The following is a 27,927-nucleotide window of genomic DNA, read 5'->3' as shown; positions in this document are numbered from 1 at the left end:
GGGAAAAATGAAGAAAAAGCAATTAATTAGTCAGGCTTAACTTTTTTCTGGGATTGGGGAATAGCAGAAAACAAGCCCTGAAGTAGAAAGACATGAACTAGCCCCTGTTCAGTAGCATTTCTAAAATATTTGGGACATTTTACTAACTTGGGGCATAGCTGTGCCCAACTCATGGTTACGCTCCTTCCGGGAGACTTCCTAACTGACAGAAAAGATGCTGACTGGGTGCAATCTTTCCAAATCACAAACTGTTATCTTTTTTTTTTTTTCGCTGCGTTGGGTCTTCGCTGCATGCAGGCTTTCTCCAGCTGTGGCAAGTGGGGGCTACTCTTTGTTGCGGTGCACGGGCTTCTCATTGTAGTGGCTTCTCTTGTTGCAGAGCATGGGCTCTAGGCACGCAGTCTTAGTAGTTGTGGCTCACAGACTCTAGAGCGCAGGCTCAGTAGTTGTGGCGCACGGGCTTAGTTGCTCCATGGCATGTGGGATTTTCCCAGACCAGGGCTCGAACCCGTGTCCTTTCATTGGCAGATGGATTCTCAACCACTGTGCCACCAGGGAAGCCCACAAACTGTTATCTTGCATTTAGATTCATTAAGCGTTGGTTGCCATGAAGCAAGCATATGTAAGAGTTCAAATCTCTTAAAGCTTGAAGTTATAAAAGTAATAGATTACCATTCCCTCAATATCTTGACATGCTAGAGGACAGTGTTTTAAAAGCTGGACTTGTCATGTTCTTCTGGAGACTAAGAAAATGGAGTCCTTGAAGTCATGCTGACTCTGCTTTTAGCCTCCTAAATGAAAAGGTAGATAGAACAGGTCTTGTTTGCAAACTGAATTCAAGACCTACTTATCTACCAACAGCAATTATACACTTTCCACTGTCTTACTATAGAAAATAGGAGTGGTGAATTTATAGATGAGTCAGGGTGAAGAAAGACATAGTGAACCCATGAGAATCTTACTCTAATTGATAGGAAGGTGACCAGAAGTTGGAGAAGTTGGTTAGGGAAGTGGAGGAGAGGACCTTTCCTGTAGTACAGTCTTCATAGGGTCCAGGAAGTTTTTTTTTTTTTTTTTTTAATTAATTAATTTTTGGCCGCATTGGGTCTTCATTGCTGCGTGCAGGCTTTCTCTAGTTGCGGCGAGTGGGGGCTACTCTTTGTTGTGGTGCATGGGCTTCTCATTGCGGTGGGTTCTCTTGTTGAGGAGCACAGGCTCTAGGTGCACGAGCTTCAGTAATTGTGGCACGTGGGCTCAGTTGCGCACGGGCTCAGTTGCTCCGCAGCACGTGGGATCTTCCCAGACCAGGGCTCGAACCCGTGTCCCCTGCATTGGCAGGCGGATTCTTAACCACTGTGCCACCAGGGAAGCCCCAGGAAGTCTTCTGATAGCTAAACCTTGGATAGAGACCAACCTAGTCTCATTTACAGAATGCCACATCATGGTGAATTGTGCTGGGGGCAGCTGCCACTGTGTGAGCCACGTAAGATTTTAACACATTTTGGAGGATGAGAAGAGCAAATTGATGACCAAGCACATGCTTCAGAAATTACTTTATTGCATGTGTACAAGTGATTGCATATTGTTTGAATCAGCAGGAAGTCAATTATTAAACATACACTTTTCCAAATAAAAGGCAGTTTAATTTTACCAGAAACCAGTGTCATTTTGTATCCCAAGTCTCTAACCAGCTTTACAATCTCATCTAATAAAGGTGCCTTAAATTCTGAGTATTTTGAATTATTAAACCCGTGTTAGTTTACACCAGGATTCTGTGGTGGTTTTACATATTCTCTTTCCCCTTTGTTAAGGTGGGGAAGCCAAAGATTATGTTAATAACGTGCTCAAGAGTTATAAAGTGATATAGGTAAAGCTAAGAAAAGAACAGATTTTGGTATCTTTTGCCCAGTATGAGGGATTGTGGCTACAATGGTCTGATTTTTTTTTTTAATCTTTTTCTGTTTTGTTTTTTAACAGATTCATCAGCAGGTTGCAGGTGAACATGGCCTTGAGGTAAATCCTGCCCCTTATTGCAATTTAGTTCCAGCAGATTGTTCTTGGCATTTTAAGGAACTAGAATATTTTACAAAAAACAAAAGTTTTGTTTTGGTTTTTTTCTAGACTTTTTTTTTCTCGTGGAAGATGAGAAACATGTTTAAAGAAAGGTTCTTTATGCTGAATAATTGTGATGCTTGAAGTTGGTCATCTGCCTTATTTAGATCAAGTGGATTTTAAAAATCAAAGCTATTTCTACACCATTTTTTTCTTGATCAAATAAAATTTTATTAGAACCTTATAGGTGCCTAGTTTTTATCCATGTTATATTACATGTGAAATAAAGCCTATTAGAATCCTGAATTCAAACTTACTTTATCTGTGATGTCCTACTTCCTACTCAGTAGTTTCTTTTTTAGTAGCTGATAACATTTTTGATAATACACACATATATATTTTAATTGTTTGTAACTTGAACCATCTCTGTGCTTGCTTTGGTTGTATCTTCCTTATATAAGGGTAGTGATCCAGGTTGGCAAGGCAGAGGGTGGGTGTGTGTGTGTGTGTGTGTGTGTGTGTGTGTGTGTGTGTGTGTAACGAGCTTTAAGATTTTCAAGTTGAGTTGTGAATTCAAGAATCTGAACTTCTGCTTATACCAATAGGCAGAGTTTTGAGATAGGAGACAAGAGGTGCTCCTTTGTGTCAGACTTTGAGTGTACTGGGAAACATGAAAGTGAAAATCTTTAAAGTGAAAGATTTTTCAGTTAACATAAAACTTTAAATGATGAGATCAGGGGCATGTATGTTTAGAGAAGCATCCACAGGGCACGATACTAAATTGTCCCTGAGAATTGCTTCACAGGTGGAGTCATTTACTCTGCATCTTGACTGGTAAGCATGAAAATGCTGTGTGTGCAGAGCTTTAAGTGGCAACTGGAAACTTGAACTGGAGAACCAGAAATGCAGCCAAGGGAGCTGGGCATCGAGGTCACAAAGGTGGCATGAGAACAGTGAGGCAGGATGCCCAAAGGTGCTGGCTGGAGACCACCTCTCCTACCAGGGCTCAGCTTTGCACTTGGTAGACTGATATTTTCTGTTAAAAGATTGTTGTGCATTTGCTATATGTCATACACTGTTATGCATTCTCATGTTTGTCATTAAATCTCCCATCCTATAAGGCAAGTATTATTTTTCTCTTCGTTTAAAGAGAAACAGAAGCTCAGGGAGATAATGTGACTTTTCAGTGGTCGTCAGGCAGAGTCGCTACAAAATAGCAATCAAACTCAGGTCTTCTGATTTCAAATCTGGTTCTCTTTACATTATAGGACAGTTCCTAGAATCAGTTGCAACTAATGTCTATTTGTTACCAGACCTTAGCCCCCCCTACCCCAAACGTGCATGTAGTGAAAGCAACACGTTTATTATTATTTATGTGTAGGCTGCTGTGTGACACCAGGAAGCACATAGTAGTAGGTAATGTTGCATTTTTACCAGTCTTGCCATCTAGCCACAGCTGCCCCTCTCTTCCTTCATACTGCCTCCCCTCAGGTTTGTCCCTCTCCTGCCATAGGTTTTCTGCTCTAGTTTGAACAAGTCCTGCCAGCCCTCACATGGAGAGCAGTGAGAGCCCGAAGAGCAGTGGCTGGATGAAACAAGTATTTGGTGTGCACATGTTAGCCCTTGGGGACTGAGTGATGAACAAGACAGATACTGTCCTGCCTTCATGGAATTAGGTGTTACAAAGATCATTTCAAACTTAAAGAGGGTAAGTACCATGAAGAAGAGGAGCAGGTTTTTAGAAACAGTGTTCGGTGGGAGAAACCTCACCGGAGTGCCACTGACTACTGGGAAAACAGGAGAGGAGAAGGCTGCTGAGCATGGCACGTGGCTACCCTGGTTCTCTTTGTGGGTGGCCTCCTGCCTCTTACGCCTGTTCTTGGCTGACTAATGAAATGTCACAAGTGCTGGGGCGCCTGGAGCCGCTAACACTTACGTATCTCTTCCCTCCTTCTCCCCCAAGCTCTGTAGGCCTTGGGGACTCAGATACTTTGCATGTACACAGATAGACCAATACAGTTTGACAACCTGAAAGACCTTTGAGTTCATTTAGTCTGAGCCTTCATTTTACAGCCAGAACTGACTAACCTAGCATCACACAGGTGGCAGCACACAGGATCCAAGTCAGGTGAAATGAATGCCAGCACGCCAGTCTGGCAGATAACAACATGAACCATAAATGATGAGCTGGGCGCATGGTGCTTGAACGCCAGGTTCAGGCAGCTGAGGCGTGAGTGGCTGGGAGAAGGGTAGGTACAGAAGAGAGACAGGAAGCTGGGCATCAGAATGGTCTAATAGAAAGTGACGTGCTTTGGCATTGAAATGCCATTGTGTATCTTTAGACATCCAGGCTTTTCCAAAGAAAAACAGGGATGCACAAATTGGTGAAGCTGACAACTGAACGTGTACAGATGCTGAGAAATGTCCACGTTGAAAAATGACAATTTTGAATTTTCATAGTCTAATAGAACGCCAATCTTCCTTGGGGAAACCGTTATCCTTATATCTGGAGTCATCTTGTTGTGTAGAAATTCATACTTATGCCTAAAGATTAAACGTTGATATAACAAAGCTTCAGAAATTCTGTAGATGGGCTATTTACAGAACATTTTCAATTTTCATATACTCCTATGATTATATCATTTTCTTTTATTAAATGACTATCAAAGTAACAGGCCATTTCTCAAACTATATATCTTTTCTAAAACGTGTCCTAAGAAACTTATATTTCAAAACTCTGTTTTTGAGCAGCCACTTAACCGCAGAAACTTAACATACAGTATCATAAACTCATATTGCATCAAAATTTGTACAGAAATACGTTTAAAAATGTGGATTTCAAGGTTCAGATGTGTAAATCCCTTGTAATAAAGACATTTGAAACAGGAAACCTCATGATCTTTCATGTAATAAGTGGGGCCTTTTGGTATAATCTGTGCACAAGTACTCTGAGGCATCCCTTTCCTAAACTTTCAAACTAAGCGGGGCACCTGGGGGCCTGTCACCACTCAGTATTGTATAGCACCAGCACCCTCTCATGAAGGGAGCGTACTTCTCCTTTGTGCTTTGAAAATGGCTGAAACCAAAGGCGGCCACAGGAATTTCCTAGCTCTGCCCCCTATGGATGTTTGAAGTTCTGTGTGCCAGCATGCTGGTCCACATGGCTGGGATGAACGCTTAGAATATGATCCAGACGTGTCAGAACAAACCAGCCTCTTTCCATTCCAGTTCACCTTGTTTTTTTCTTAACTGAGCAGCCAACAGAAACTGAATGAGCCCTTCCCTCTACTTTCCCTCTCACCACCAATAGAGTCTAAGACTATGAACCAAAAAATACGAGTCCTCCACTGTTAAGAGACACATACACGTACCACCACCCACCCCCCTTCCCTGGACATCTTTCCAAGGTGGGACTACAAACTTCTGCTCTAGCACTGGGCTTTTTGCCCTTCCTTTTTCACTGTGTCTTGTGTTCCCACCCTTCTGTCTTTTAACCTCACCTCTCCCACTCCACACAGACTCCTCCTCGTCCTTTATGCACCTTCAGTTCCCTGCCCCTTGTTCTTAACCGACTAGGAGAGGAGACTGGTTTTTTTAGTCTTACTTCAGGCAGAATATCCAAAAACAGTATGTGGCTCAGTGAACAGGATTTCTTTTCATTCCTCAAGCTGGGTCTGAGGTTTAGCAGAGCTGATTTTAGTCTTAATATCTTACATGAGGAAAGTTGCTCTTCTCACCTTTGCTTAGGCATGACAACATTTAACTAACCACGATGGAGGCTCCTGGGCACAAAACATTGGATGAAACATTAATAGGATTCAGCAAGTCGAGGATCAGAGGCCCCATAGTACCCACGGTACTGGGAAACTGGTGTGGTAAAAATTTTTGCAATTTTTGAGATGGAGAGTGGTTGCACCCATGGCCTTCTAAGTCTGAAATGTCTGAAAATGGCCTGGGCCTCATGGATTTTCCCAGCTTTATGGAACTACTCCAGTAGAGGACAGAATGCTTAGCGACAAAAGCAAACCGGAATTAACCATAACCATTAAGCCTCTGCCCACATCTACTAAAAAAGATGGAATTGGGGCTTCAAATCAAACTATTCATTTAGTAACAATGAAGTTGAACATAAATGCAAAACCAGTCACTTAGTGGTGAAGAATGCTGTCTTTGGAGCCAGACTGCCTGGGTTTGAATCCAAGCTCTGAATCCATGTTGGGTGGATTATTGAACTGCTGTGGGGCATAGCTTTCTTATATTTAAAATGGGATAACACAGTTGTGGGAAGTAAACGAGATAGTATGTGTAAGAGTATAGAACAGTGCTTAGCGTAGAATAAGTACTCCATGAATTTTAGCTATTTTATTGGAAGTACCCAGAGCTGCTTTCTCTTTCCATCTGGACTTTAAGGAAGGGGGCTGGAAATGAGTCCTGAAATATCTTAGCATATTTTAGAAAACATAACGTGGGCCTTAGTTACTACTAGTGGAAACCTCTCACTCTGTTCTTATCAGAGCACCTTTTAATCTTGGGTATCCAGATTTCACCTTACCTTGATGATGCAAATGTGTGCCTCATGCACCAGGAGAGGCGGTTTGCTCCCAGGTCTTCCTGTTTAGGGACATCTTCAAAGGCCACACCCACTGTGTAATCCAAACACTCGTCCACCTCCACCTCCCAGTAATGGCGCCCTCGGACTGGAATTAGGTTTCCCATGACAGCAACACACCTGGTTTTAGAAAGTAGAAGCATCTGTGATTTGGGGTGACCCAAGCCCAGCTGTGCAGGTGAGTGACAGCAACTGCTGGGGTCAGTCAGTAGGTGGTCTAGAAGTGTGGAGGCAGGTGTTTGAACACCCACTTGTAAAGCAGCACAGCCCTAACTCTCAAAGCTCACTTGACTGATGCTGAAAATTAGAAGAGATTATTACACTGCTGGTCATAGGTGAGGAGGAAACAAGCCAATAGAAAAGGCTCTGTTTGCTTTTTTCAGTGATTGGGCTTTTATAGTAACAAAAAGGTTTAGTTCACTTGTTCATGAAGAAAGAAAGGGATTGAGGACTTCCCTGGTGGTCCAGAGGTTAAGACTCCGCGCTTCTACTGCAGGGGTGTGTGGGTTCGATCCCTGATTGGAGAACTAACATTCCACATGCCACAAGGCGTGGCCAAAAAAAAAAAAAAGGGACTGAAACCTAACAGAACACAGCACAGTCAATGGAACCATATGCTTGAGGTTCATGAGCTGGCCAGCACTTGCTTCTGGTCTCCTTGTTCCCCATCTGCCTCTCCTCACACTTCTTTTTTTTTTTTTTTGCGGTACGCGGGCCTCTCACTGTTGTGGCCTCTCCCGTTGCGGAGCACAGGCTCCAGACGCGCAGGCTCAGCGGCCATGGCTCATGGGCCCAGCCGCTTCGCGGCATGTGGGATCTTCCTGGACCAGGCCACAAACCCGTGTCCCCTGCATCGGCAGGCGGACTCTCAACCACTGCGCCACCAGGGAAGCCCCACACTTCTTTTCGAAATACAAATCTGATCATATCTTTTTACCAATAATTTCTACCACCTAAAGGGTAAAATCTAATTTTTTTTTTGCACTGGACCATATCCATGTTTCTTGCCTCATCTTTGACCTCTTCCCATTAGGGACCCCATATTGCAGACACACTAAACTGCTTGTAGTTCTCCACACATGATCTTTCTGGCTTCCATTGTTGGTACAGGTACAAGGCACTTTTCGCCTTGCTGTTCTGGAGAACTCCTCTTTATACTTAAAGACCTTGTGCCTCCCAGAAGCCCTTCTTGGGGCTCCTACAATGCCTTGTCCATGCTTCTTTTTATATATATATATAAACTTATTTATTTTATTTATTTTGGGCTGTGTCGGATCTTCATTGCTGTGTGCGGGCTTTCTCTAGTTGCAGCAAGCGGGGGCTACTCTTTGCGGTGCATGGGCTACTCATTGTGGTGGCTTCTCTTGTGGAGCACTGGCTCTAGGCACATGGGCTTCAGTAGTTGTGGCACATGGGCTCAGTAGTTGTAGCTCCTGGGCTCTAGAGCGCAGGCTCAGTAGTTGTGGCACACGGGCTTCATTGCTCTGCGGCATGTGGGATCTTCCCAGTCTAGGGCTCGAACTCGTGTCCCCTGCATTGGCAGGCAGATTCTTAACCACTGCGCCACCAGGGAAGCCCTATCTTATCTTTTATATGTGTGTTTTTACATATGTGTCTCCCCCACTTGCCTGTCTGAGTCTCAGATGGGCAGGGACTATATCTTTGTGTGTTTTTTTTGTTTTTTTGTTTTTATTTATTTTTGGCTGCATTGGGTCTTCGTTGCTGTGCGCGGGCTTTCTCTAGTTGCGGCGAGCAGGGGCTGCTTTTCCTTGTGGTATGCGGGCGCTAGGCGTGCGGGCTTCAGTAATTGTGGCACGTGGGCTTAGTAGTTGTGGCTTGCAGGCTCTAGAGCACAGGCTTAGTAGTTGTGGCGCACGGGCTTAGTTGCTCCGTGGCATGTGGGATCTTCCCGGACCAGGGCTCGAACCCGTGTCCCCTGCATTAGCAGGCGGATTCCTAACCACTGCGCCAGTAGGGAAACCCAGGGACTATCTTTGTCTCTTTACCCCCAGCACACAGCACATTGTTTCACGGGTCAACAGATGTACTGGTAACAGGATATTAAAATGGGACTCTAACTCAGCTTGGCTGGAACCACAAAAGCCGAGACCAGAACAGTAGGTGGTAAGTACTCCCATATTACAATATGAGATGCTGGACCACCTACACAGGACTTGCAAAAGACATGACCAAAAACTGGTTTTGCAACTTCTAGTGCAACACCAAAGGGTTGAAGCTGAAGATGCTTGAGGCTGTGTCTACCCAGAGAGCTGTCTTATAATCCACACAAAGAGTGAAGTAGCAGTGGCCTGGTCAAAGGTGTGCGTTTTCAGAGGACCACATATGAAGGAGACCCACCATAGAAATGCTGTACATTAGAGGCTGCCCAACTCATGAATTATTGAAAAAAAGCCAATAAGATCTTTAAGATTTGATCAGTTGCATACTGTTTTTTTAACGCAGGTAAGGACGTTATTGCTTCTTAATCCTGTCTGTGCCCCCCAACCCTGGGTTGAGTGGGCAGAGGCAGGAAGGACAGAGTTGTGTTCCGCTGTACTCTGTGCTGTTCTGTCACACGCTAACACTTACATATAGTAGGTATGTAACACACATGCAGTAAGAAGGCCAGCAGGGAGCGAGTGTCAGAGGAAGTGTCGGCTGCAGGACAGTCCAGGACCCAGGCAGGGAGACTGGATGCAGTTTTCCATCGGTGGCCCCTCTGGCCCCCCTAAGAGAGTCCTTTTCTTCCTTATAAGATCCTCCTGACTCTAAGACCAACCCACCGAGAATTCTTTTCATCCTGATTACCAGGAAGCTAAGAGCTGTGTTTAATCTTGGAAACAGAAATTAGCCCTTGAAGTTAAGCTGTGTTCTTTTTTTTTTCATCTATCGCTGTGATATTTCTATTTCAGTAGGGCATATTTGCCCCCTGGTTTGTTTTTTTTTTTAGATTTTTTTTTATGTGGACCATTTTTAAAGTCTTTATTGAATTTGTTACAATATTTTTTCTGTTTTCTTTATTTCTTTTGGGGTTTTTTTGGTCACGAGGCATGTGGGATCTTAGCTCCCCAATCAGGGATCAAACACGCACCCCCTGCATTGTAAGGTGAAGTCTTAACCACTGGACCGCCAGGGAAGTCCCTTGCCCCCTATTTTAAGTCTTCTTTAAGCATTCAGAAAGAAATGAGTTACAAATACATCATTTTGACCTTGAGTACTAAGCTCTGGAGATAGCGCAGATCCAGAAGACAAGGCGCATCTTTGACGGACAGCCCTCTCTCAGGTTGTGCACTAGCGCAACCACCATTCCCTCCACCAGCTCTGGGCTGGTTTTTCACCAGGGCTTTTGTTAGATAGTATCACAGTGTGGGAGAGAGAGCTCTGGGCCAAGCACTGGGGGACCTGGGTCCTTGCTGCTCTCCCACAGCCTGACGGTGTGACCTTCCAGCCCTGGGAGCCCAGGACTCCACCTCAGAGGCCACAACACGTCTCCTCTGCCAGCACCAGCCAGACCCCTACTCCCCTCTCCCCAGCCTCCCCTCCCCACCATCCCCTCCCCCTCACTCATTTCTAGGAGTGAGAGCCTGAAGCCCCCTTCAAGGCTGCATCTGTCATAATCCAACTTTACCCGAATAACAGCGTGTATTAGGCTGGTTCACAGACTGTTCAGGTGGGTGAAGGGCTGATACAGTACCTGGTAAAGCGGGTGTCGCTGGGGAGTGGCTCCCTGGCGGGGGCTTTCCTCTCACTTCGTACCATTGTAAGCCCATCTTCAGAAACGGTCAGCCAGGGATGGCAGGTGTGCTCGTTCAGGCGAAAGTAGCTGCCTGCGAGGAGAGGAATCACGCACACACACCCCCCAACAGCCAGTCACTCCCCTGCTTTCTCCACATTGTGCTCTATGCGGGCCGAGGCTTCACCACGCATGGCCGGCTTAGCTTCCTGCACAATACACGTGAGCCTGGACTTTGCGTGGTAGTGACCCTCATGCTAATAATGGTGGCGGTTAACGTGTTGGGGGTTACCGTGAGTCTAGTACTGAGCTAAGCGGTAACTCTTATCTCATTCACTCCTTACGAGTACCCAGGGGTTAGTATTTCCATCTTGTAGAGAAGAAAACTGAGGTGCAGGGTGGTTGAGAAGTCAGCTGGCAGATGACAGAACTCAAATTCGAACCCCAAGCCCCTCTGATTCCAGTGGCTGCGCCCTTAAATGGGAGGCTGTAAATACCTGCTGGTGAACAGGAATTTCTAACCTACTTGGCAAAGGGAATAGCAATTGAGGGAATTCTTAACGATCAATTTGACAAAGGTTAGCAAAATTCCACATTCAACTTTCAATTAGGGCAGCCGGGGAGAAGGAAGGAGATTATAACCCTCTCCAAATCATGGTTAAAACAAAGCACATGAAAAAAAAGAAAAGGTACCTGGTGGCTCAGTGGTTGAGAATCCGCCTGCCGATGCAGGGGACACGGGTTCGTGTCCCGGTCCGGGAAGATCCCACATGCCGCGGAGTGGCTGGGCCCGTGAGCCATGGCCGCTGAGCCTGCGCGTCCGGAGCCTGTGCTCCGCAACGGGAGAGGCCACAACAGTGAGAGGCCCACGTACCGCAAAAAAAAAAAAAAAAAAGGTACCGAATGGGTTTAATAAGAAATTAGTTTTTTAAAAAATCCTTTGTTTAGGAACATAGTAACTCATTCTCCATCATTGTCTCTTAGTCTAGCTCCTCAGTTCCCATTCTGTCATGTTCATTGCTTTGAATTCTACTTCAGGCCTCACCATCAAGCTGTTCACATTTTTTTTTTCTTTTTTGGCTGCGTTGGGTCTTGGTTGCTGTGCGCAGGCTTTCTCTAGTTGCAACGAGCGGGGGCTACTCTTCCTTGCGGTGCACGGGCTTCTCATTGCGGTGGCTTCTGTTGTTGCAGAGCACAGGGTCTAGGCGCACAGGCTTCAGTAGTTGTGGCTCACGGGCTCTAGAGCGCAGGCTCAGTAGTTGTGGTGCACGGGCTTAGTTGCTCCGTGGCATGTGGGATCTTCCCGGATCAGGGATCGAACCTGTGTCCCCTGCATTGGCGGGCAAATTCTTAACCACTGCACCACCAGGGAAGCCCCAAGCTGTCCACATTTATTTCCACAATTCGATGCTGCTGGAAATTTCATTTGCTATCTGAGCGGACGGACCAGGGGGAGGCAGGTTCCCACCTTGCAGCTGACAGGCATGGCGCTTACTGGCTGCTCTCTAGGCCCAAACAAGGATCGTTTTTTGAACGGATAGATATGTCTTTTGCCGATTCATGTTTATTTAAGTTTTTTGTAAATACACTCTTAACAAATTATTTGAACAAAGGAATTCAGAGACAATAATAACCAAGGGCTGGCTGTACCTTTTGCTCTGTTCTCTTTTATCGAAACAGCCAGAATTTGACATTTCAAAACACCAAGTCAGCACAAGAAATTAGAAATGCCAGTCAACCAAAGGAAAGTTCCATCACAATATAAAAGAAAAACCTGAGTCCTAATCCCAGCCCTAACCCCTACCACCTTTGGCAGCCATGTAACTTGTTTTTTGCATCTCTGTGGAAGGAGCATAAGTGGGGACTAATCGCATACCTTTCCTCCTGGTATTGGAAATGAGGACAAAATGACCCTACATCCCTCAGTGGAAGATCCCAGCCACAGGAACGGTGTCCCCTGAGCCCTGGGCCCAGGCTCCCTCCTTCTGCTTCTTACCTGCCTCTCACCCAATCTGCAGCTGGCCTGAGCTGGGCTTGCTCTGTGAGGTGTGGGAAGAGCCGCCTGGCTTTAGCGCACCTTAGCAAAGCTCAGAACCCAGAGCCGTGGCAGTGCTGGGATAGCAGGAGATGCATGGAATGTTTCTAGTGATAACTCTGCTGACTCAGGACTTGAACATGAGATGTGACAATTCTATGACATGCTGATGGCAAGTGCGGGGGGGCGAGGGGGAGCTGGACATGGATGTGGGCCCCCACTAAGGCATCCGGAGCTACGTTGGGCCTGTGGGTAAGGAGATGTTTGGGCTGATAGCAGGGAGATAATCCATGGCCCATGGCTCCTCCTGGGAATTTCATAAAGACCACGTCCCAGGGGTGGTGTTCAGCCTGTGTGAAACGTGGTTTCTGGGCCACCCAGGTCCAGTGTGACAAGCCTCTAGCCCACCTGAAGGTCATGGAGAAAAACCCTGAGTTCTAATGCTTGCTCAGCCACCCCATTGCTGTATGACTTGGGCCTTCGGTCTCCCCTTCTGTAAAATGGGACCCCAGGGCTTTGATCACCCCTGAGCCCCTTCCCAGCCTAATTTGCCATGTGTTCATATCAGTGAACATTTATCGATTTAACAATGAAGTCATAGCAGCCCTGGGTCTGCCACAAGGGGGTCACTTTGGGCCCAGAGAGTATGCGGCGGGGGTCACAGACCTGTGGTGTGGACTGTAGCAGGCTCGCTCCTTGCGCTGGGGCCCCCCACGTTGAGGGCTCGCACGTAGATGGTGTAGCTCTGCCAGGGCTGTAGCTGCACCAGGCACTCGCAGGTGGGGATGCCCACAACAGACCTGGGCAAGGAGGCAGCTGAAGTCACCCTGGGGCCGGGGCAGCCAGGCCCAAGCACCAGGCCCTCCTTTCAAAGCAGGGATTTTTAACTCCCCCCGCCGCCACCCCTGTCCTCTGACCTCCAGCAGCGGTGCAGGCAGGAGTGTTGAGCCCCTCAGTGCTCCCTCCCACTCAGGTCCACTTTTCTCATTTCTTTGTATCCCTTCTGTCTGTGGCTGTCTCCCCTCCAAGCTCCCCGCCCCATGTCCCAGGCACCTTGTCTAACGCTGCATGGCGGGGGCATGCGTGCAGTTGAATCCAGTGTGTCTCAGTCTGTCTGGTAGGGACACACCCTCTCTGAGGGCAGGGGTCAAGTACCACTTACATAAGCACAACGCTGGGCCCCTAGCAGTCTCTCAGTCTGCGTTTATGAACAAATGATCTGGCTAGAGCTGAAAGGCCCACAGAAGCCCACTGCTATTAACCTCTTTGAGGGCAGCTACCTACTGGGAATAATTCAATTTATGTAAGTGGTACAGTACAGGATTACAAGCCCATGGTTGCCACTGTCTGTACTCCTGCAGCTGCCAACCCCATTTCAGTTCAGTAGGAAAGAGAAGCCTTCAGGGTGATGCCCATTTACAGATACAACACCCACACCTGGCGAGGCCGGGATGTCCAGGTCACTCTGAGGCTACAGCTCTGGCCAGAGGGGCACTTTTACATATTCATTCCATAAGTATTTTTTATTTTATTTATATATTTGGTTATGCCGGGTCTTAGTTGCGACAGGTGGGCTCCTTAGTTGCAGCTCACTGGCTCCTTAGTTGCGGCTCAAGGGCTCCTTAGTTGTGACATGCAAACTCTGAATTGCGGCATGCAAGTGGGATCTAGTTCCCTGACCAGGGGTCGAACTCTGGCCCCTGCATTGGGAGTGCAGAGTCTTAACCACTGCGCCACCAGGGAAGTCCCTTCATTCAATAAGTATTAACTAAACACCTTAGGTTTCAGAGACTGTGTGGGGAGGCCCTAGGGAAAATTAATGTAGTCCCTGCCCTCATAGAGCTTACAGTCTAGAAGAGAGACATTTCTCAAGCCATCACTGGAAGAAACATAAGATGGTAACCATGACAAGTTGACAGTGTACTATAGAAGGTATAGTAGGGGAAAGGTGACTTTTGAGCTGAACTCTGAAGAATGATGAGGAGGTAATTGGATAAAAAGAGAGTAGAAGAGTCTCCTACATAGAAGAAGCATGTGCAAAGGCCCTGTGGCAGGAAGAAGCATGGACAGTAGGAGGAACTAAAATATGACCAATGTGGTTGGGGCCAGAGAGGGAGGGAGAGCTGGTGTGGTTAACCTGGAGAGGCAGAAAGGGGCCAGAGCCTGTGAAGGAATTTTGTCTTTTCTCCAGAGCAACAGGATGCCATGATTAGGTTTATACTAGGAGAGTCAGCACCATCCCAGATCACCTAGGTCAGTGACCAGCCTTCTGATAACCCCAATCATAATGGGCTGGTCCCAGGTATCAGGTGCCCTTAAAGTATCAGCACAAGTTGCAAAGGAAATCCAAACCATTCAGGTGGCCAGACCACTGGACTCACTGCCCTGCTTCTGAGGATCCCCAGAAGTAGATCAGCAGCCAAGGTCAGCAACCAAGGTCAGCAGCCCTGATGTTCTTGTGGACACATGGATTCTACCTGGGGCAAATGGGTGGGTGGGATAGATGGCCACAGCCCAAACCCTGTATTTAGCATGGAAGAATCTGTTGACACCAAATCCCTCTCCCATTTCTCCAGAGCTGGGTAGGTACACAGCAGGGCAGCCCCTGGGACTTGGTGGCTGGTACCGGGCTGCCTGGTTCATTCCCCTTCCACAAGCTTCTGTACTGCCTGGTTGTAACCCAGAGGTACATCCATGTTTCCTCCGCTGTACACAGCTGTAGATTCGTAGGATCTGCAGGCCCTTGTGATCACTGAGTCCAGCCCTCTTTTATCTGTGAACCCCTCCAGATCTCTGCCAACCAAAGGGGAATGTGAGCCACCAGACAGCCTTCTACCATGGACATGATGTTCTTTATACATTGAAATCTAATCTCTTTCACTTCTGCCTCTCACAGTTCTCTCTACTTCTTAAATTCCAGCCAGGCGGGTCTCCTGGTTCCTCCAGTACAGGAAGCTCACGCCTGCCCAGGGGCCAGGTGCTGCCTGCATCCACTGTCTCAGGCCTCAGCCCTTCCCATGCATCAGGTCTCAGTTCAGACATCTACTCTATCCAAAGTAAGCCCCCACCTTCACCGCATTCCCTATTTCATTGAGTTTCTTTTCCCTTCATAGCACTGTGTATTTTAAGCATTTGTTTTCTTGGTTTTGGTTTATTTCCCCCCACTCGACTGTCAGCTCTGGAAGGGTGGGGAGTTTGTCTGTCTGGTTCACCAACGCCCAGGCACCACCTGTGCGCTCAATACTTGTTGAATGACTGATGGTAAACCTTGGTTGGGCGAGGTTTACCATTTATTCACTCATCCATCATTCACCTTCAATGGTAGCATTCCAGCTATTTCTCACAAAACTAAGCAACCTAAAATTAAGGTTCCTGTGTGTCACAAATTCTGACCTTCTCTCCAGACTCCACACATTTCCTAAGCTGTGTCACTGTGTCAAGGCCTCTCGTGCCCAGCCAGCGCCCCTCATGACTCACTCAGTTATGCCCGAGGCTCCCGGCGCTTCTGCCTGGGTCAACTCCACCGTGTATGAGTCCACAGGATTCAGGTTCCCAGACTCCCAGCAGATCAGCGCAGCCTCTTCACAGCTCCTTATCTCTTTGCTTTTCATAATGGGGGGACAAGGTGCTAAATGCAGGGGAAAGGGAGAGATGAACAAACCTGTTCACATCCAGCCCTGTGGTCCAGAGCATGGGCAGACATCACAAGCACTCTCTTCCTACAAGAGATTCAGTGCAATAGAAAGCTATAGACTGAACATTTGTGTCCCCATCCAAATTGATATGTTGAAACCTATTCCCCAATGTGATGGTATCTGGAGTCTTTGAGAAGTGATTAGGTCGTGAGGGTCAAAGGGGTTTATTATACAAGAAAACCCAATGAGCTCCCTTGCCCCTTTCTGCCGTGTGAGGACACAGCAAAAAAGACAGTTGACTCTGAACCAGGAAGGGTCCTCACCAGACACTGAATCTGCTGGCACCTTGATCTTGGACTTCCCAGCCTCCAGAACCATGAGAAATAAATTTCTGTTGTTTATAAGCCACCCAATCTGTAGTATTCTGTTATAACAGCCCAGATGGACTGAGACACCAGGGAATCCCTTTCAGATGTTCTGGAATGGAGGATAGTTGCAAGGTTCAAATGGTACTGTGTCCAAGAGCAGTACTTATTGATATTTTGAGACCAACTGTGAGAAAATGTCCCTGCCATATCAGGCATATAGATTTGGTGTATTAAATGAAAGAAAAAATGCAAAGCTATTCCTGCCCTTCTAAGTGAAATCAAGAGCCCTGCCACGTCAAGAAAGCCGTGACTCTTGTGTCCCCTTCAGTGAAGGTCCTGCTACAGAAACAAATGGCCCCCTTACCTGTCATGTACACTGCACACTCACTGGCAGGGCTGAGGCCAGCCCTGTTCTGAGCTGTGACCAAAAATTCATACTGGGTATTTGGCACAAGGTTTGTCACTGAGCAATATGTTTCTTTGACCGTCATCGTAAACTCTGGGGAAAAAATAAAGACAAGAATTCAACCCTAAAATAGGCCAACTGGTTCCAAGTTCATTGCGCTGTAATCTATTTCCCCTGTAATGGATACAGAACTGGCCACCAATTCCTCCCATCTGTGTATGCATGCCCTTCAGCAGCGTGACTCGGCTGATCCTTCCATTGAGAGGTCTAGTCTTTCCCACTGTGCCTTGAAGCTGGGCTTAACCATGTGACTTGCTTTGGCCAATGGGACTATAGCAAACATGGTACAGAGATTTGGGAGGTGCTGGTGCACAGGGGCCTTGTCCTCTTCCTGCCAGGAATGCTTCCACTTCCATGGGAACAACCTTCAGCCAGCCTCCTGGAGGATGAGATCACATGGACAGAGGCCTCAGCCATTGCAGCTGAGGCCCTAGACATATAAGCAAGGCCATCCTAGCCCATCCAGCCCTACCAAGAGGACCCAGACCAGAAGAACTGTCCAGCCAATTCATAGAATTATAATAAATCATAACTGCCATTTTATTTTATTTTATTTTAAAATTTTATTTATTTATTTTGGCTGCGCCGGGTCTTAGCTGCAGCACACAGGATCTTCGTTGTCGCACACGGGCTTCTTAGTTGTGGCATGCAAACTCTTGGATAAATATCATTTTAAAAATTGAAGTACCTTTGATTTACAATGTTAGTTTCAGGTGTACAACATAATGATTCAATACTTTTATAGATCATACTCCAGTTAAAGTTATTATAAAATATTGGATATATTCCCTGTGCTGTACAATATAACCTTGTAGCTTATTTATTTTATACATAGTAGTTTGTACCTCTGAATTTCCTACCCCTGTTCTGCCCCTTCCAACAAATGAATGAATATAAATATTTGTCATTTTTAGCCAATATGTTGTGTACATGTGTGTGTTTGGGGGTGTTGTTACACAGCAAAAGCTAACTGATACACGTCCAAACATCCCCAGACTCTTGAAAGGCAGTAATAAGTCATTAATCCACTCTCTGATATCAGTTCCTTTATAACAAAGTGATCCATTAAAGATCTTTATTGATCCCCAGGACAAAGCCCCAACACAATGGCCTCTTCTGCAGAGGGTGCCAACAGGGTTGATTTGTGGCAAAAACTGACGATCGATCAGATCTGACTTTTTGGTCCACAATCTCCCTTTTCAAATCTCCCCTTCCCCCGCCCCCCCCCCCACAACGCCCTCTTTAGTCCTTATTCTGACCACCCTCACTCTCCCTCATCATTGCTTAAACTTACTTTTCTCAAGGATTCCCCTTCCTTCCAAATCCCTGGGCAGATAAACCATCCTCACCTTCGGCACATAGAACCCTCCACCTGCATGACCCGGTACAAGGAGAAGAGCTCTGGGCAGGGAGCCTGCAGACTTGATTCTCATCCTGGTTCTGCCATAACTCACGGTGTCCCCACAGACAGCTCATTTCTCTCTAGGGCCCAGATTCCTCATCCATAAAATGGAGATCTCTAAATCCCTTTCCAGCAGTCTCACTCTGACCCCATGCACACAGAACAGGCCCTGCCAGGCTGGCCCTAATCCCTGATTCCTTCAGATGCTCAACTGGGGCTCCTCTGCTCTCTCTCTCTCTCTCTCTTTTTTTTTTTTTTTGGCTGCACCATGCGGTCTGTGGGATCTTAGTTCCCCGACCAGGGATCGAACCCATGCCCCCCTGCATTGGGAGCATGGAGTCTTAACCACTGGACTGCCAGGGACGTCCCCTCCTCTGCTCTCTGGACTCTCCCTTCTCAATAGGACACTGGCTTATCTATTATGGGGGGTAGGCAGGTATCTCAGCCCTAACCCCGGGCCTGCCAGCTCCATTTCCCTGGGAAGAGAATGGGCCAAGAGCTGCCCACAGTGGAGGCTGGGGGCCATTCCCAGCAGCTGGCTCCATCTGGGAATGTGGATCAAATCAGGAGCAGCCCTCCCAGGCTGCAGAACCCCCCTCATCCCCCATGGGGGTCTGCAGACTAACCTTCCAGATTCTCCCAACACAGGGTTGCTCTGAGGAGAGCCAGCCCGCGCTTACATGCCAGGACCTGCTAGAACCCAGCCAGTCCAGCTGGGCCTCTTCAAGGAGGGGTGTCCCCACCCCTCTTGCACACAGTGCAGCCAGAGACTTATCTCAAGGACAACTCTGACCCGACAGCGGTAGATACAGTCCATATACCTTAGCCTGGCCTTGTGATCCTCCCCAGTCAGGCCCCAACTTTCCTTCCTATTCCTTTCTGCCATGCTCACCTGCCTGCATCCCATCCTCTGTGTAGTTCCCAGATCGTGACAGCTCCAAGGAGCCAGGTGTGCAGGTTCATCCCATCTCTACCTTCCCAACCTCCAGGAAGGCAGGGCCCTGGCCTCTGAGGGGCCTTAGCTGTTCTGGAGCGTGGTTCTGTTCCTGGCAGAGCCTCACCTGCTCGGTCCTTCCCAGGCGAGCTGTCCTGCACTGGCCGGTAAGATAGCTGGTAGCTCTCCACGGTGTCATCGGAGTATAAGCTCCAGCACACTCGGACTGAGGAATCTGTGGCTGAGTTGGGGGCCTGTGGGTTTATCACTGGAGCAGAAGGAGCTAGAAAAGGAAAACAGAGAAAAACAAAAAGGAGGAGACTTTAGAGGTATGGATTGGGAATGGCCCCTTTTACAGGACAACCAATCCCTCAATGCATCCTTGGACTTTGGAGATGGAAGAGGCAGCCCAGAGTGGACAGGGATGGGAGGGCCAAACCCCCCAACCGTGAGCCTGAAGCAACCGGTATGTCCATTCCTGCTTTGACCAATCCACACAAGCTAGAGGAGGTGGGGTTGGTGACAGCAATTCAAGCTGGGGTATGGTTTGTAAGTCCTGACCTAGGGATGGGTCCTCTGACCCTTCCACGCCATCCAAAGAGGCAGGACAGCCAGGACCACAGCCCTGCTGCCCTCAGCCCTGGAGTGAACAGAGGAGTGAAAGAAGCCTTCAACAGGGATGCCTTGCTTTTTCTGGGGGACCCATCCAACAACCATCTCCTTCATTATGATGAGAGAAGATTGGGTTTGGCCAAATTGTGCTTTTCAGAACCAACTTCTTTAGAGTCCATCTACTGAGTTAATTCTTTTCTTCTCTGTAGGTTAATATTTCTGCCTCCCCCAGCCCCACACAGGCTCACCCACAACCAAGAAACACTCCTTGTTTTTCTTCCATAATTCTCCAACGGCAGCACCTCCCTCCATCCCAAGCTTTTAAGAACATCCTTATTTTCAAATTCTGAAATTGTTCAGTCCAGGTAAGACTTAAAAGAATGAACTCAGCCTTTCCTTGCTGGTTAGGGGCTGGAAGACCCTAACATGACAAAGATGAGAAGAGAAAGAACATGTATCCCCACGTGATGGAGTTCAGGATGCACAGAAGATGCCTTCTATACCCTGCAGAGAACAGCCCCATCAAGGGATGCAGTAAGAAGAGGGATGGCTCCAGATGGAAGCAGGAGGGTGATGGTCTGCATGGGACCTGGACACAGGAGGGTGTGGAAGAATCTCCATGTTTCTCAAGCGCTGACTTGGGCGATAGTGCCTTTCCTTCCAAAAGACTGGGCCTGATTACTTGGGCAACACCATCCCTAGACCATCCAAAGGACTTCATAGCTCAGTGAAATCTCCCCTTGACCCAGTAAGTCTAAGAATGGCCTCCAAGATTTATAATTAAGGACATTCATTTCAGTATGGTTTATAAAGGTGAAAAACCTAGAAACAGCATCCAACAGTTGAGGATTAAGTAAACAGATTAAGGTATATAGCCATCAGGGTGATGTTGTAGAAGAATTTATCAGTGCAAGAAAATATTCATCACAATTGTTTTGCTACAAAAAGAAAGCAGATTACAAAACAGTAATTCCATTTTTATTTTTTAAAAATCTGTATAAAGGAAAAACCAAAATGATATACAAAACATTGTTCAGAATGTTGCTGGGTGTTGGTGAGAAAGGAAAGGTGAGCAATCAATCAAAGCTAAATTGTAGTACCATTCTTAAAAATAAGTTATCACAATAAGATTTTTTTTTTTTTTTTTTTGCGGTATGCGGGCCTCTCACTGTTGTGGCCTCTCCCGTTGCGGAGCACAGGCTCCGGACGCGCAGGCTCAGCGGCCATGGCTCACGGGCCCAGCCGCTCCGCGGCATGTGGGATCTTCCCGGACCAGGGCACGAACCGGTGTCCCCTGCATCGGCAGGTGGACTCCCAACCACTGTGCCACCAGGGAAGCCCCACAATAAGATTTTTTTTTTTTTTTTTTTTTTTTTGCGGTACACGGGCCTCTCACTGTTGTGGCCTCTCCCGTTGCGGAGCACAGGCTCCGGATGCGCAGGCCCAGCGGCCATGGCTCACGGGCCCAGCCGCTCCGCGGCATATGGGATCCTCCCAGACCGGGGCACGAACCCGTATCCCCTGCATCGGCAGGCGGACTCTCAACCACTGTGCCACCAGGGAAGCCCCACAATAAGATTTTTAAGAGCTACCTGGCACCATGTGACGTGCTGTACATACATTACTGTATTTATTTCCTACCATGTCCCCATGAGTCATGATTATGTCCATTTTACAGACAAGGAAACCAAGGCTCAGAGAGGTTAGGTGAGTTGTCCAGGGTCACACAGCTAGGAAGTAACAGGGCTGGGATTCTCACCAGCTCCATAGGATTCTAAAGCCCATCTCTTAACCCTATGCTAAAAACAGCCACCTGGGAGGAACATAAATACAACAGTCGAGGAAATAAAATTTGGGATACTTGCTTGGAGTAAATTAGGCTTTCTGGGGCCAGATGTTGGCACCCTGGAAAGTGAGGGTGGGTATTTACCCCAGGAAGGTCAGCCTCTGTTTTCACCCTTACAAGTCATAAAGACAAAACCATGAAGCTTATGCAGCTGGTGGGGGGAAAATGCCTGTTTCTAAATCTTTATGATTTTTTTTTAGCCATCAAAGTTTCTAACTCAAAGCTCAGGGAAACCGGTGTGAAGTATGCACACAAGTGAGATACGCACCTGGGATGGTGTTAATGGAGCCCATAAGCTCCTCCACCTCAGAGAAGTCCAAGGTCTGGTCTTCAAATTCAGGCTGCGCCGAGATTTCCACATCTGTTTTTGTTTTCAGGAATTTTCCGAGTCTGTGAGTATAAAAAGACACACTAACAAGAATGGAGGGGCATTCTCCTCGGGGGTCACTGGTGATAAGCAACAAGGGCCTCTTGGCTGAACTTTTATTTCCTTATTTTAACGTGCTGTGGGCTGCCTTCTGGCATCTGCTTCAGTGGCTGACCTACGAGGTCACCCACGGGGATGGGCAGGTTGGTTTCCACCTTTGAGGAGAAGAGAAGGGGTGGGGTCATGTCAGAGGGTAGGGGGCAGGAGGATGTCCACCTATGAGCCCCAGATCCACACCTTCTGGAAGATCCTCTGATGCTGACCTGGTAGTTCCCACCCCACATCACCCCAGGCCCCAGAGACATACAGCCCCTCTGGGGCTCCCTCTCCACATGGTCAAGTGCCCTCAAGTCGATGACCATGGACCGGGGCTCTGGGTCTCCTGCACATGCTCCTGGCCATCACAGGGTTTGTAAGTAGCAGAGGCACAATTTGTAACCATGTCTGTCTTTTGCCAAAACTCATGCTCTTAACCCTTATATTATTAAGCTTCAGTGTTCGTGTTGCTTTACAGACATTGTCTGATTTTATTCCCATAAAGCTATCCCTGTTTGTAGGTAAGAAAGGTGGGTCCTAGACTGGTTGGACTTGCCCAAGGTCATGGGGGTAGCAGGATTTAAACTCCAGTCTGACTCTATAACGTGCATGCTTTCCGCAGCACACGGTCTGGGCCCTGGCCCAGCTGGGGGATGCTGGGGATGATCTCTGTTCCTCCTGCTGAAAGGAGGGGCTCAGAGAGGAAATCTGACCCTGGGCTTGCAGGCTAGGCCTCATAATATGCTCCCTTCCAGCTCTGAGATTCTAAGATTTGGTACTAGTGGGTCCTTGTGATCCCATACTGTCCTTCCAAAGCCAGTGCTATTTACTCGTAGGGGCAGACACAAAATCTGAAACTGGGAGCATATAACCAAGTGGAACTGATATCTAGTTGGATATGTAGAGGTAAAAGGAACAGAAGAAATACATGTCAGGGCTTCCCTGGTGGCGCAGTGGTTGAGAGTCTGCCTGCCGATGCAAGGGACACGGGTTCGTGCCCCGGTCCGGGAAGATCCCACGTGCCGTGGAGCAGCTGGGCCCGTGAGCCATGGCCGCTGAGCCTGCGCGTCCAGAGCCTGTGCTCCGCAACGGGAGAGGCCACAACAGTGAGAGGCCCGTGTACCGCAAAAAAAAAAAAAAAAAACCAAGAAAATACATGTCACAACAAAAGTATTACCTCTCAGCCATAGCCACAGCATCCTAAAAAGGAGGAGAAAGAGAAAAAATATTGAATTGAATTTGGAAATAAATTTCTTTTTCAAACTATATAATAATATAAACATATGTTAAAACTTGGAAATGAGTAAAAGAGAAAAATCAGCCATGTCCCATGCCCTAACAAAAATGACTCTTATGACACCTGTATAGTTTCTTCCCATTAACATTATGTGAGCACTTTCCAGGTTACAAATGGTCTTCTGGATCATCAATTTGAAAGACTGTGTAACAGTTCATTGAATAGAAACTCCATCGTTCACTCTACTGTTGGACATTTTGGTTGTTTCCAATTTGTCACCATCATAACGTCTTCATATATATCACTTTCTCCACAATCTGGATTATGTCACTAAGCTACAGTGATATTGAGGAACCATTGGTTCAAAAGGTCTGAGTAGTACTGAGGGCTCTGATGGTGCCTGCCCACCTGCTGTCCAGCTTGGGTCACAGCTCCCTGGCCACCCCAAGCACGGCAGGAAGGAGGTGCTGTTGGGCTTGGAAGGACCACTGTGGCGTGGCCAATGTAAAGGCTGTATTTGGTAACTAGGAAGCTCTGGAGACTGAGGGCCCCTCCCTCACATACTGGGACCCCACTGCTGCCCCATATTCCTGTGGGACCTTGTAAAGAAAGGAGACCCCAGCTCTGAGCTTGAAATTCCCACAGTCTGGCTACATGGGGACTTGGGGTCAAACTGAAGTAGATTTCAAGGGTATCAAGAGATGGATTTTTTCTTTGTATGTCTGAGCTTATGAAGTGAGATGTATAATGGCTGCACTAGTAACTGGGAAACAGGAGGTGCCTTTTTAGCCTGGAGATCTTTCTCCCCAGACCTCCAGGAGGCTGTCTGAGATGGCTAGAAAAGTCTCAGAGCACCGTTTTTTGTTTGTTTTGTTTTTTGTTTTTGTTTGTTTTAACTTTTGGCTGCGGCATGTGGGATCATAGTTCCCCAAGCAGGGATCGAACCCGTGCCCCCTGCATTGGAAGGTGGAGTCTTAACCACTGGACCGCCGGGGAAGTCCCCTCAGAGCACTGTTTTTGCCCCACTTCATGATGAGGGCACAGATCTCTGGGTAACCAGGACAGAGGAACAAAGACTCTGGTGTTAGCTGAGCAATGGTGGAGGGAAGGGTCAGCTGTGTATGAGCCTGCTCAGCCACTCATGGCAAAGCTGTGCAGAGAGACGAAGGATGTATCATCATGGTGATACATCCAGTGGAATCAAATGAATGCTGACCGTGAAAGTTGGTTCCAACATCTCCAGGCAGAGGGGACAATCTAACCTACTCTAATCATAATTGTCATTTCAGTTCCTTATTTCATTTCACTTCATTACTGACCTTAATGAAATCAACTTTCTCTTCATGACACATATCCTCTATTGTTTCCATCAGTTCTTTGCAGGTTTCAAGATTTTCTCCACAGCTGACCAGCTGTCCATACAAGGCTTCCAGCTTCTCTTTCTTTTTCTCCTCTAGAGCTTGTATTTTTTCTTCATATTTTTGAGCAAGTGTTTCCAAGATCTCATTGTAATGTGACTCAAAGTTTTTTTCTTGTCTTCCAAAATTCTCCTGCAAGATATAATTGATCTCAGCCATCATTTCACTGCATTTATGTTGACTACAGAGTTATTTGGGGCATGAAAATGTATCTATCCAGAGATGTTTTAGTCCCTCCCTGTTGTCTTAACATCGCTTGCCAGGGTGCTGAGGTGGACAAAAGGGTAGCTAGGACCAGGAGTCTCCAGCTAGAACCCCAGCAATAATCTTAACAAGAATTACTGCTTTCTCTGCTGGCCGCATTTTGCAATCCTCTTCCCCATACCCCACCCACTTCTGTTTTAGCCACCTCCCATCACCATGACAACCGACCAGGAAGACTTCCAGTGATGAGTCAGCCTGACACTGGAACTTTGGACCTTAACATGGAGATGTCTGCCCTGGGAGAATCCCACCTATCTTTCCCTCCTGAGCTCTCAACATCTGGTAACACTCACCTCCACTCCCTGATGCTTGGATTATACAAACATCAGGATCACACAGATTCTCATATCAACTAAGAAAAAGGTGCAGGGGAAGGGGAACAAGCCAGATGGTGCTGCCTAATAGATGAGAAAAGGCAGGAAGACAGAGAGAGGGTTGTGCCAGTACTTAATCCTGGAACGCAGTGGATGAGAAACATTAATTAAAGCATATCAAATCCTGGTCCCCCTAAATTAGATTGGAAGCCCAGGAGAGCTCTGTGGGTTCTGATTTATACCATCCTTATTAGATAACAGAGACATTTCCAAAGAAGAGGCTCTTATCAATCATTCAGGGAGTATTTACTGAGCATCTACTGTGTACACATTCTAAGACTTGCTCAGAATGGTGGAAGAGAGGGAAAAGCAGTAGGTGACCCCCACCAGTGTTGAGTGTAAAAGGAAGAGCTTAGAGTCCTCACTGAGGGTGAAGCTACTCTGATCTGAGAGTGAGCTGGCAGTACAGAGGGTAGGGAGTTCTGTCCTGGCTGTTGTATACTTGCCCTCCTACCACCCACCACCCTATGCTTAGATGTGGAAGGGCTTCTTGTCCCTTCTCTGTGCCTTCTATAGGGAATTAGTGGAATAGCTGCCCTCCCTTTTAAGATCGGGGGTGGGGAGGAAAGTCTAGCTTCACGGGAAGGGGGCCCAGGGCTTAGTTCATTCATATGAGTTGCTCCTGTTGATACAATCTGAGGCTGCCTTAATAGAAGAAGAGCATCCACATGAAGAGAGGGGACACAGGAAGTCCTCTGGTCCTTATTTCTGGGCTACCTCATTTGGATGGCTAGGTTGCATGCTGGCATCACAGCAGTGGACTTCACACCTACTAGGCACACCCAGGGGACCGTGACATGTTTGGTGACAGGCACAGAAACTTATTGATCTTGTGAGAAATAGGTAACAGCCGAGGAACACTTATCAGTGACAGGATGGGTGTCTTGCAATGCCTTATCAGGCTGGCCCATGAAAGAGTCCTACCTTGTAGTAGGACCAGAGCTATAAAGACACCAAAGACCCAGCCCATGAGAGCTAATATTTCAGTAGGGAATGCTGCCGGGTAATCATTTCCACAGGTAAATGCCCACTGTGCTACGGGAGGGCAGAAAGAGGGGTGAGGGAAGAGGAGCAGTACTGACACCATATGTTCCAAGAAAACAGGTTCCCTAACTCATACCAGACACGGCTGATGGAAGCAATGTGTATCTGACTGGGTCATCAAGTGTGCTCTTACCTCCACGGTGATGAAAACCTCCTCCAAGTGACTTGCAAAATTTTCCATCTCAATAATCTGCTTTTCCAACTTGTACATGTTTTTGTGAATTTCATCCTATCAAACAAAGGATCCCAAGAAGACATTAATGCTATGTTTTCTCTCTCTCTCTTTTGTAGAAGGCGTTTTAGATTTATTCCCTGCCTACATACTTGAGATTCAAATGCAGTATCCAGAGAAAGGAGGACGAGGGCCATCTATTTACCTTGGCACTTTCCAGTGCTTTACTGAGCGGGGCCACCTCATGCTCCTTGTGCTCATCAAAAACCTTCTCTGACGCTCTTATTGGAGTTTTGCAAGTGACACAGAAGACATCGGCAGCTTCTTCCTCATCCTCCTCCTCTGGGATAACGTAGCACTCATACTCCTCACTGGCATGGCCGTGGGTGTACCTGTAGGCTTCCCGCAAGTCCTGGCACTGGCCTGCCGAGCCCCATGCCCCGAAGCCCAGGTCCTCAGCCTTTGCAGCCTCACCAGTAAGTCTCCAGTCTCTCTGCTCCCTCAGTGGCTCTCTCTCCATCATCATATAAGGAGGATACTCTGAAACCTCTATTCTGGGCATGCTTTTGTCAATAAACTCATCCCCTAATTCGTGATCATCTTCAAGTCCATATAGATGGACAAGTTCATCCACTTCCTCTCCAAGGTCTCTCTGAGCCCTCCCTTTCATGGGCTGTCTTGGCTCATTGGTCATTTCGGCTTGAACTACTTCTCTTCTCATCTGAGTGTCTTCTTCTGGGAAGATCTGCAGTCTGTCTTCAGAGTCATACAGATCCATGTGACGAAAGTGGAAGTCCTTGGAAGCAGCGGGCCTGCCCAGCCCTGGTGCCTCCCCCGCCTCCCCCTCCATCGTAGCTCTGGGCAGCACTTCTGCACAAGCAGGATTCTTCCTGGACAGTTCCTAGTGGATACCCTGGATCCTAGAACACAAAACCCCATTTATGAGAAGGTCGTTGCAGTAGATGGTCATTAGATTGGGCTCAACTTATTCACAATTAAAAAAAACAAATCATCTGAACAGCTCAGTTGTAGTTTCACTTTAAACAATCTGTAAAGAAATGTTTGCTTTCTACAGGAGGATGGGCTTCCTAAGCTTAAAAGAGACAGGAGAAATTATGAAAAAAAACAAACACATAAATTGATTTGACTAACAAATGACCTCTATACTTTGAAAAAACCTAAAAATCTCAAAAGGCAAAATAATAGGAAGTGTTTCAGGCAATTATTATTAAACAAATTATATGAATTAATTGAAAAGAAAAA

General features: G+C 47.1%; 2 protein-coding genes across 6 annotated transcripts in view; one reads left to right on the top strand and one right to left on the bottom strand.

The window, feature by feature from the left end:
• LOC309801829 (uncharacterized protein) overlaps positions 1-21,196 on the top strand; it is a 25,662-nt gene extending 4,466 nt beyond the window's left edge. Inside the window, exons 3-6 of one of the 5 annotated variants that reach the window (XM_082616848.1) lie at positions 1,978-2,013; positions 15,350-15,485; positions 19,593-19,700; positions 20,056-21,196. In XM_082616848.1, coding sequence (XP_082472974.1) covers positions 1,978-2,013; positions 15,350-15,485; positions 19,593-19,700; positions 20,056-20,060 — 285 coding nt within the window. In that variant the 3' untranslated portion in view covers positions 20,061-21,196. Of the gene's footprint in view, positions 1-1,977; positions 2,014-2,121; positions 2,482-3,565; positions 3,761-4,394; positions 4,469-15,349; positions 15,663-19,592; positions 19,701-20,055 lie in introns of those variants that run through there. The other 4 variants (XR_014293666.1, XR_014293667.1, XR_014293668.1 and 1 more) reach the window with 4 other exon arrangements.
• On the bottom strand, positions 3,754-27,927 carry FSD2 (fibronectin type III and SPRY domain containing 2). Its single transcript, XM_082616849.1, has 12 exons — positions 26,870-27,927; positions 26,626-26,721; positions 24,712-24,942; positions 23,333-23,355; positions 21,961-22,082; positions 19,362-19,517; positions 16,797-16,931; positions 15,907-16,057; positions 13,092-13,229; positions 10,356-10,484; positions 6,605-6,781; positions 3,754-4,596 (listed from the first exon to the last, which is right to left on the bottom strand). Exons 1-12 carry the CDS (start codon positions 27,512-27,514, stop codon positions 4,344-4,346), a joined length of 2,256 nt encoding a protein of 751 aa, XP_082472975.1. The 5' UTR covers positions 27,515-27,927; the 3' UTR covers positions 3,754-4,343.

This window comes from Mesoplodon mirus, assembly GCF_964341445.2.
Source record: "Mesoplodon mirus genome assembly, chromosome: 4".
In the NCBI taxonomy this organism is placed as follows: domain Eukaryota; kingdom Metazoa; phylum Chordata; class Mammalia; order Artiodactyla; family Ziphiidae; genus Mesoplodon; species Mesoplodon mirus.
The sequence above is the reverse complement of the archived record's forward strand: the minus strand, read 5'-3'. Positions and strand labels throughout refer to the sequence as shown.

Excerpts from the sequence above, each read along its gene's own strand:
- FSD2 (XM_082616849.1), bottom strand. The coding sequence starts at position 27,514 with ATGGAGGGGGAGGCGGGGGAGGCACCAGGGCTGGGCAGGCCCGCTGCT. Across the intron at positions 19,518-21,960 it reads CTCCATTAACACCATCCCAG|CTCCTTCTGCTCCAGTGATA; the intron begins GTGCGTATCTCA and ends TTCCTTTTCTAG. Across the intron at positions 10,485-13,091 it reads ACAGTCCACACCACAGGTCT|CTACTTTCGCCTGAACGAGC; the intron begins GTGACCCCCGCC and ends CCTCGCAGGCAG.